The sequence below is a fragment of the Salvelinus alpinus genome, chromosome 14, assembly GCF_045679555.1.
Source record: "Salvelinus alpinus chromosome 14, SLU_Salpinus.1, whole genome shotgun sequence".
Taxonomy (NCBI): Eukaryota; Metazoa; Chordata; class Actinopteri; order Salmoniformes; family Salmonidae; genus Salvelinus; species Salvelinus alpinus.
In genome coordinates this window covers 33,516,616-33,526,273 of record NC_092099.1, presented here as the reverse complement: position 1 = coordinate 33,526,273, position 9,658 = coordinate 33,516,616, and the positions used below count along the sequence as shown (strand labels likewise).

The window sequence follows — 9,658 nt, the reverse complement described above, 5'->3', positions numbered from 1 at the left end:
TAGTTGAGGTAAATAATAGTCTCAAGCAAAGCACTATATGAATCAAGGCTGTGAATGTAGCATAGACTATTATATTGTAGTATAGCGGAGGAATAACGCAGGGTTTTAAAGTCCCATTTAGCAGAGGAATGTGTAATTTTATCACTCTATGCATATCAACACACTGCAACATATTTTTGTCCAAATATAGTTAAATACTGTGACAAACTCAACACATTTTCAAAAGGTCAAAAGGGATATGATGCTTTCTTTTCTGGCAGTTCATTCCTTCCTAAGAGGATCTATAGATGGAGGAAGTAACACTGTCATTAGAGGATAGGTTTACTGAGCTTATACACACATTCCCACATCTTACAGTACTCATAAATCCACTTTAATACACACCAATAGGAAAAGGAAAAATGGACATTGCAATTACAAGAAAATCCATATATCAACGAAATTGTTAGTCTCTGCAATGTTTATTTTTCCATTTCAAAAGACAAAATAATGCATGACATGTAAAGCATGAAGAAAATGATTGCCAGATATTGTTTGATTCCTTTACTATTATATAAAAGTGTATTCATGTTTATTCTGAGCATATTGATTGTGAAAAACACAAAAACAAACATCTGTCATCCAACAGTTTAAAAAACGCCCTTCAGTGACAATAGATCTTACATATTTATATTTATATGAAAATTGTACAAGAGTATGCAAAGCTGTCATCAAGGCAAAGGATGGCTACTTTGAAAAATCTAAAATCTGAAATATATTTTCATTTGTTTAACACTTTTTTGGTTACTACATGATTCCATATGTGTTATTTCATAGTTGTGATGTATTCACCATTATTCTACAATGTAGAAAATAGTACAAATAAAGAAAAATCCTTGAATGAAAGGTGTGTCCAAACTTATGACTGGTACTGTATATATATATTTATATTGGATCCAGTTCTGCTGCACAGTAATGTGATTATGTGTAGCAACAGTAACATAGCCCAGGTGTCTGTCTGTTTCTTCTTGTATGGCATGACAATGATAAAGTAGTTGGCTAAAGCAGAAACAACCTTACCAATACTTTTTATTCACCTGACAAAATACCAGGACCATTGATGCATACGTAAATATACAAGTTGGGTTATGAAGGGAAATTTTAAGCTAAAAGAATTATGAAATATATGAGATAAGTATATCAAGGATATATATGAATATAATATGAATATGTATTCAGACAAAGGCACTGATTTGGGGATGACCCTTTCTTGTGTACAGTCTCTCTCTCTGCTCATGGGTTGTCACTATTTAACCAGGCATGAATGAACGGAATAATATTGCAAATCTGATTTTCATCAACCTATGAGGGGTTGGGTAGAGTGGTTTTAATCCCTAAATTTACACCAAGAACAAAGGTCATGTGCTTGCTCAAACACTCTGATATGACTTTTGTCTGTTTCTAGCATGTCTGTCTCTCTACTTCCGGCCCACGGTCTCTGCCAGCTTCTTCAGCCTCTTCTTGAGCTCCAGAGGAAACTTCTCGTAACACTTCTTACACACCGGCTTCATGTCAAACTCCACAAACTTGTTCCTGTAAGGAAGAGACAAAAACACAATCTTTATGAGCAGGGTTCTGATTTTATTTGTCTTTCATTTATCTATCTATATATATATATATACAGTATATCACAAGTCTTAAACTCTAGCACTACTTTCCCTTCAGCTCCCTCTAGCTCCCTCTCTTCCCCTCCTGCTCCCTCTCTCCCCCTTCTGCTCCCTCTCTCCCCCTTCTGGTCCTCCCCAGCTCCCTCTCTCCCCCTTCTGGTCCTCACCAGCTCCCTCTCTTCCCCTTCTGCCCACCCTCCTGCTTCCTCTCTTCCCCTTCTGGTCCTCCCCAGCTCCCTCTCTCCCCCTTCTGGTCCTCACCAGCTCCCTCTCTCCCCCTTCTGGTCCTCCCCAGCTCCCTCTCTCCCCCTTCTGGTCCTCACCAGCTCCCTCTCTTCCCCTTCTGCTCCCCCCCAGCTCCCTCTCTCCCCCTTCTGCTCCCCCTTCTGCTAGCCCCTAGCTCCCTCTCTTCCCCTTCTGGTCCGCCTGCTCCCTCTCTACCCTTCTGCTCCCTCCCAGCTCCCTCTCTTCCCCTTCTGCTCCCTCTCTCCCCCTTCTGCTAGCCCCTAGCTCCCTCTCTTCCCCTTCTGGTCCCCCTGCTCCCTCTCCACCCTTCCTGCTTCCTCTCTCCCCCTTCTGCTCCCTCCTGCTCCCTCTCCCCCTTCTGCTCCCTCTCCCCCTTTAGCTCCCTCTCCCCCTCCTGCTCCCTCTCCCCCTTTAGCTCCCTCTCCCCCTCCTGCTCCCTCTCCCCCTCCTGCTCCCTCTCTCCCCCTTCTTCTCCCTCTCTCCCCCTTCTGCCCCCTTCCTTCTCCCTCTCTCCCCCTTCTGCCCCTTCCTTCTCCCTCTCTCCCCCTTCTGCTCCTGCTCCCCCTCCTGCTCCCTCTCCCCCTCCTGCTCCCTCTCTCCCCCTTCCTGCTCCCTCTCTTCCGCTCCTGCTCCCTCTCTCCCCTTCCTGCTCCCTCTCTCCCCCTTCTGCTCCCTCTCTTCTCCTCCCGCTCTCCCCTTCCTGCTCCCTCTCTCCCCCTCCTGCTTCCTCTCTCCCCCTTCTGCTCCCTCTCTCACCCGCCTGCTCCCTCTCTCACCCATCCTGCTCCCTCTCTCACCCATCCTGCTCCCTCTCTCCCCCTACTGCTCCCTCTCTCACCCTTCTGCTCCCTCTCTCACCCTTCTGCTCTCTCTCTCCCCCTCCTGCTCCCTCTCTCCCCCTTCTCCTCCCTCTCTCCCCTCCCTGCTCCCCTCTCCCCCTTCTGCTCCCTCTCTCACCCTCCCTTCTCCCTCTCTCACCCTTCTGCTCCCTCTCTCACCCTCCCTGCTCCCTCTCTCACCGCCTTCTCCCTCTCTCACCCTTGCTGCTCCCTCTCTTCCCCATCCTGCTCCCTCTCTCCCCCTACTGCTCCCTCTCTCACCCTTCTGCTCCCTCTCTCTCTCTCCCTGCTCCCCCTCTCTGCTCCCTCTCTCCCCCTTCTGCTCCCTCTCTCCCCCTCCTGCTCCCTCTCTCCCCTTCCTGCTCCATCTCTCCCCCTTCAGCTCCCTCTCTTCTCCTCCCTCTCTCCCCTCCTGCTCCCCTCTCCCCCTTCTGCTCCCTCTCTCACCCTCCCTGCTCCCTCTCTCCCTCTCTCACCCTTCTGCTCCCTCTCTCCCCCTCCCTGCTCCCTCTCTCCCCCTCCCTGCTCCCTCTCTCACCCTTCTGCTCCCTCTCTCCCACTCCCTGCTCCCTCTCTCCCCCTCCCTGCTCCCTCTCTCCCTCTCCCCCCTCCTGCTCCCTCTCTCCCCTTCCTGCTCCTTCTCTCCCCCTTCTGCTCCCTCTCTCCCCTTCCTGCTCCCTCGCTCCCTCTCCCCCCTCCTGCTCCCTCTCCCCTTCCTGCTCCCTCTCTCCCCCTTCTGCTCCCTCTCTTCTCCTCCCGCTCTCCCCCTTCTGCTCCCTCTCTCCCCCTTCCTGTTCCTTCTCTCACCCTTCCTGCTCCCTCTCTCACCCTTCCTGCTCCCTCTCTCACCCTTCCTGCTCCCTCTCTCACCCTCCTGCTCCCTCTCTCCCCCTCCTGCTCCCTCTCTCCCCCTCCTGCTCCCTCTCTCCCCCTCCTGCTCCCTCTCTCCCCTCCTGCTCCCTACCTGCTCCCCCTCTCGCTCCCTCTCTCCCCCTTCTGCTCCCTCTCTCCCCCTTCTGGTCCTCCCCAGCTCCCTCTCTCCCCCTTCTGGTCCTCACCAGCTCCCTCTCTTCCCCTTCTGCCCACCCTCCTGCTTCCTCTCTTCCCCTTCTGGTCCTCCCCAGCTCCCTCTCTCACCCTTCTGGTCCTCACCAGCTCCCTCTCTCCCCCTTCTGGTCCTCCCCAGCTCCCTCTCTCCCCCTTCTGGTCCTCACCAGCTCCCTCTCTTCCCCTTCTGCTCCCCCCCAGCTCCCTCTCTCCCCCTTCTGCTCCCCCTTCTGCTAGCCCCTAGCTCCCTCTCTTCCCCTTCTGGTCCGCCTGCTCCCTCTCTACCCTTCTGCTCCCCCCCAGCTCCCTCTCTTCCCCTTCTGCTCCCTCTCTCCCCCTTCTGCTAGCCCCTAGCTCCCTCTCTTCCCCTTCTGGTCCCCCTGCTCCCTCTCCACCCTTCCTGCTTCCTCTCTCCCCCTTCTGCTCCCTCCTACTCCCTCTCCCCCTTCTGCTCCCTCTCCCCCTTTAGCTCCCTCTCCCCCTCCTGCTCCCTCTCCCCCTTTAGCTCCCTCTCCCCCTCCTGCTCCCTCTCCCCCTCCTGCTCCCTCTCTCCCCCTTCTTCTCCCTCTCTCCCCCTTCTGCCCCCTTCCTTCTCCCTCTCTCCCCCTTCTGCCCCTTCCTTCTCCCTCTCTCCCCCTTCTGCTCCTGCTCCCCCTCCTGCTCCCTCTCCCCCTCCTGCTCCCTCTCTCCCCCTTCCTGCTCCCTCTCTTCCGCTCCTGCTCCCTCTCTCCCCTTCCTGCTCCCTCTCTCCCCCTTCTGCTCCCTCTCTCCCCCTTCTGCTCCCTCTCTCACCCGCCTGCTCCCTCTCTCACCCATCCTGCTCCCTCTCTCACCCATCCTGCTCCCTCTCTCCCCCTACTGCTCCCTCTCTCACCCTTCTGCTCCCTCTCTCACCCTTCTGCTCTCTCTCTCCCCCTCCTGCTCCCTCTCTCCCCCTTCTCCTCCCTCTCTCCCCTCCCTGCTCCCCTCTCCCCCTTCTGCTCCCTCTCTCACCCTCCCTTCTCCCTCTCTCACCCTTCTGCTCCCTCTCTCACCCTCCCTGCTCCCTCTCTCACCGCCTTCTCCCTCTCTCACCCTTGCTGCTCCCTCTCTTCCCCATCCTGCTCCCTCTCTCCCCCTACTGCTCCCTCTCTCACCCTTCTGCTCCCTCTCTCTCTCTCCCTGCTCCCCCTCTCTGCTCCCTCTCTCCCCCTTCTGCTCCCTCTCTCCCCCTCCTGCTCCCTCTCTCCCCTTCCTGCTCCATCTCTCCCCCTTCAGCTCCCTCTCTTCTCCTCCCTCTCTCCCCTCCTGCTCCCCTCTCCCCCTTCTGCTCCCTCTCTCACCCTCCCTGCTCCCTCTCTCCCTCTCTCACCCTTCTGCTCCCTCTCTCCCCCTCCCTGCTCCCTCTCTCCCCCTCCCTGCTCCCTCTCTCACCCTTCTGCTCCCTCTCTCCCACTCCCTGCTCCCTCTCTCCCCCTCCCTGCTCCCTCTCTCCCTCTCCCCCCTCCTGCTCCCTCTCTCCCCTTCCTGCTCCTTCTCTCCCCCTTCTGCTCCCTCTCTCCCCTTCCTGCTCCCTCGCTCCCTCTCCCCCCTCCTGCTCCCTCTCCCCTTCCTGCTCCCTCTCTCCCCCTTCTGCTCCCTTTCTTCTCCTCCCGCTCTCCCCCTTCTGCTCCCTCTCTCCCCCTTCCTGTTCCTTCTCTCACCCTTCCTGCTCCCTCTCTCACCCTTCCTGCTCCCTCTCTCACCCTTCCTGCTCCCTCTCTCCCCCTCCTGCTCCCTCTCTCCCCCTCCTGCTCCCTCTCTCCCCCTCCTGCTCCCTCTCTCCCCCTCCTGCTCCCTCTCTCCCCTCCTGCTCCCTACCTGCTCCCCCTCTCGCTCCCTCTCTCACCCTTCTGCTCCCTCTCTCCCCCTTCTGCTCCCTCTCTCCCCCTCCTGCTCCCTCTCCCCCCCTTCCTGCTCCCTCTCTCCCCTTCCCTGCTCCCTCTCTCCCCTTCCCTGCTCCCTCGCTCCCCCTTATGCTCCCTCGCTCCCTCTCTCCCCGTTCTGCTCCCTCTCTCCCCCTTCTCCTCCCTCTCTCCCCCTTCTGCTCCCTCTCTCCCCCTTCTGCTCCCTCTCTCCCCCCCTGCTCCCTCTCACCCTTCTGCTCCCTCTCTCACCCTTCTGCTCCCTCTCTCCCCCTTCTGCTCCCTCTCTCCCCTTCCTGCTCCCTCTCTCACCCTTCCTGCTCCCTCTCTCACCCTTCTGCTCCCTCTCTTCCCCCCTGCTCCCTCTCTTCCCCCCTGCTCCCTCTCTCCCCTTCCTGCTCCCTCTCTCCCCCTTCTGCTCCCTCTCTTCTCCTCTCTGCTCCCCTCTCCCCCTTCTGCTCCCTCTCTCCCCTCCTGCTCCCTCTCTCACCCTTCTGCTCCCTCTCTCCCCCTTCTGCTCCCTCTCTCACCCTTCTGCTCCCTCTCTCACCCTTCTGCTCCCTCTCTTCCCCATTGGGGCCTTTAAAAATCAGACATCCAGTCCAGCCAGTACACAGAGGCAGGAAACGATTGGTGTTTTACCCATAAACAAACCAGGATCTGGTGAACAAAGCCTTCTCTTTACACACTGACTAATCTGACAAAATACACACTACCGTACTGTACATGCCTCTAGCCTCAACCATCTGATCAGAGAGAAAAGGACTTCCAGTCTGATTATTGCAGCATTAGGGTGGACGGATGAAAGATAGATAGATAGTAAAAGCACAACACAAGAAAAAGGGAAGGAAAGGAGAAGAAAACGAACCAATGAATGGAAAGTGGAAGTGAGGAGAAAGGAAGGAGAGAAGTTTATAGACACATGGGCACTTTCTTCTTCTTTTCTTTTTCTCGTTTGGCAAGACGCCGCTTCATGTCGTCTGGCAGGCGCTCGTAGCAGTGTTTACACACAGGCTTCAGATCCACATCTACAAACTTATTCCTGGTACGACCAGGAAAGAGGAGGAGGAAGGAGGAGGAAGAAAGAGGAGAGGGGAGGATATGGACAGACAATCAGGGACAAGTGAAAGAGAGGGACAGAGAGAAAGGGATGACACAGGCAGATGGAAAAGCTGGGAAATAGATCAGGTAGTCACAGGTACAGTGGAACAGGTAGAGCAGTAGAGACATATGAGAGACAAAAGAGGACAGAGATATTGCTTCAGGTGGGCACAGAGCAGAAAGAAAGGTTTCAATTGAATTGAAATCTACAGTCCCAAAGATAGTCTAACCTCATTGCAATGTGTCAGCACACAGGATGGTGTTGCTGTGTTAACTCAGTCAGACTTACTTGAGGGTGAGCTTGGTGTTGCAGGTGGAACAGGCAAAGCAGTTGACACACCATGCCTTGTTCAGGGCTGAAACCACTGGAACACACAACACAAACACGTCAATTACATTAGCCTGGGTACCTGGCAAGACAATGACAACATGGCGAAAGCAGAGACAGTCTGGTTTCCAAGCTACAAGTAGTTTATAAAACGAATATGACATATTCCATTCAATATTTGTTTGACTGTATGTGATGTTAGGTGATAATATCTTACCATCACCCTCAATGACACGGTTGCAGTGGTAGCAGACATCTCCAAAGAGCTGTAGGAGAGGAGAGTCAATAGCCAGGTACGCAATTCACTTTACATATTACAATGTCTTTACTCTTTACTGTATTCTTCAAGACAAGAGCCATGCAATTCACTTTACATATTACAATGTCTTTACTCTTTACTGGATTCTTCAAGACAAGAGCCATGCAATTCACTTTACATATTACAATGTCTTTACTCTTTACTGTATTCTTCAAGACAAGAGCCATGCAATTCACTTCACAGTCTTCATTTGTTGCATTGCTACATTTGTACTTCCACCACTAGATGGTCCCATAAAACTAGCCAAGACTGGAGGTCACATTCAAATTATATACAGCAAGATGCAATCACTCAAAGGCTTGCTTAAAGATAAATCAAATACAGTGCTGGATTGGATTGAGTTACTATGTAGAGACCTTGGGCTGTGTGCAGCCTTCCCCTACATTACCTGGTTGTAGTGAGTCTCACAGTAGGCCAGTCCTTTGCGTTCGTAGTGGCGATGGCCCAGGAAGGGCTTCTCACACTTAGCACACACAAAATGCTGCAAACACACACATGGCCCCACACAACAGGTTAGTACAGACAGACCAGCACAGGTCAGTTTAATCCATATCAGTCTAGTTTAGTTCAGACCCATTAGGAGTCAGACCAGACCAGTCCCGTCCCGTCTGAGATGAGTGGGTTCAGAGGGCAGCAGCAGGGCAGGATCGTCCCCTGTGAAGCACTCATCTCTACAGACAGACAGACACAGGAGGAGCCTTGTTTGTCTGGGAGGTCCACCCGGAGGCAGAATGCAGCACAGACCAGACAGAGAGCAGGACAGAATGCAGCCAGGAAGGGTCTCCCATTAGTCACCCTAACTAACCCCTCACCATGTTAAAGTGTTTTTCACAGTAGGTGTGGTCCCCACGCTCGTAATACGGGGAGCCATGAAACGGACGCTCACACAGAGCACATACATGGTGCTACAGGAGGGGGAAGAGGAGAAAAGTAGAGGAAAAAGGCAGCAGATATATGAACAGAGGAATGTCAGAGGGAAAGAAAGAGGAAGGATATCCTCCATTCTGACATAGTCCAAACACGGCCACAGAGATGATATGAAAGCAGGGTAGAAACAGAACCACATACAAACTCCCATGAATACATTTCTACTGTGATGTTCTCAGGAATCATATAACTAACTCTAACAATGGGAATTCCAAACCACCTGTTGTATAATAGGAAATAATAGTTGTTCAGCGACAACGACATACAAAGCAGTACATACCAAAGATCATAATATAATAATAATAATAATATTGTAGTAATCACCTCATGGCTACAAAATACCATAATCATACACAATACATTACTATCTGAATGTTCCATAACATTGCAACCTCCTGAACAGGTCCATATTGTAAGAGTGATGTCATCATTTAATTAGATTTTTTGAATTTTTATTTTATTTTAAATGTATTTAACTACCTCGACGTGCCACTGCTTGCCCATGGCATTGACCACGCGGCCCTCGATGGGTCTCCTGCAGGCTCCACAGATGGGAACGCCCATCTTGTCATGGCAGGGCAGGCAGTACAGCTCTCCCTTCAGCTCCCTGGCATCAGCCGTCAGTTCCTTACTAGGGGGGAGAGGAAGGACAAACCTTATGAGCATCAACAACAGCTGTTAGTGGGGTGGTGGTGATTGTGTTCTGAATTCACAACACAAACCAAGTGGCGGTGTTGCATAGAGGAATTAGTCGTCTGCAGACTTCCTGAATTAATATTCACCATCACAACTTCTACTTCAAGGACAAGCTGACAACTGTAGCTTTGTTTAAGGACAGGCAGTCTTAAGGGAAAGGTTTGGTTAGGTTGGAGGTGCCTCTCAACTGCTATTAACTGTCATCTAAAAGAGCTACTGCGATAATCATTCTTCTATCATCAGTCCCTCTCTCCCTACTCTCGGTTTTGTGGGATCTTGTTTTCTGTATAGTGTCTTAGCCTTACAGAACTGTGCGCTTTCGTTTTTTGTCTTTGTTATTTTGTTTTGGTGTCATCAATAAAAAGACGATGTACGCCTACCACGCTGCGTCTTAGTCCACTCTTCATTCTACAAACGAGAGCCGTTACACCTCCTCCCTCTCTTCTCTCCTTTGGCTTACTTGTACAGGGGTAAACTCTACTAAACCCAACCTTGAGTCAGAATTTCAGTGTCTACCACTGACAGGCTATAGTATATGAGAAGGGCTTACCAAGAAAAACTTCCAAAAGGATAAATTCAAGGTAGAAAGGACTTGGAGCACTCAACAAAAAAAGCAGAGATGTATT

The 9,658-nt window shown here is 52.1% G+C and overlaps 1 protein-coding gene across 7 annotated transcripts in view; it reads right to left on the bottom strand.

Annotated features, from left to right (window-relative positions):
• Nucleotides 1-442: 442 nt before the first annotated feature.
• LOC139538811 (LIM and senescent cell antigen-like-containing domain protein 1) overlaps nucleotides 443-9,658 on the bottom strand; it is a 68,552-nt gene continuing 59,336 nt past the window's right edge. For 4 of the 7 annotated variants that reach the window (XM_071341272.1, XM_071341274.1, XM_071341271.1 and 1 more), the window contains exons 6-11: nucleotides 8,817-8,967; nucleotides 7,798-7,890; nucleotides 7,308-7,356; nucleotides 7,052-7,127; nucleotides 6,530-6,703; nucleotides 443-1,572 (exon numbers count right to left, since the gene is read on the bottom strand). In XM_071341272.1, the coding sequence (XP_071197373.1) occupies nucleotides 6,574-6,703; nucleotides 7,052-7,127; nucleotides 7,308-7,356; nucleotides 7,798-7,890; nucleotides 8,817-8,967 (499 nt within the window). In that variant the 3' untranslated portion in view covers nucleotides 443-1,572; nucleotides 6,530-6,573. The other 3 variants (XM_071341273.1, XM_071341270.1, XM_071341275.1) reach the window with 2 other exon arrangements.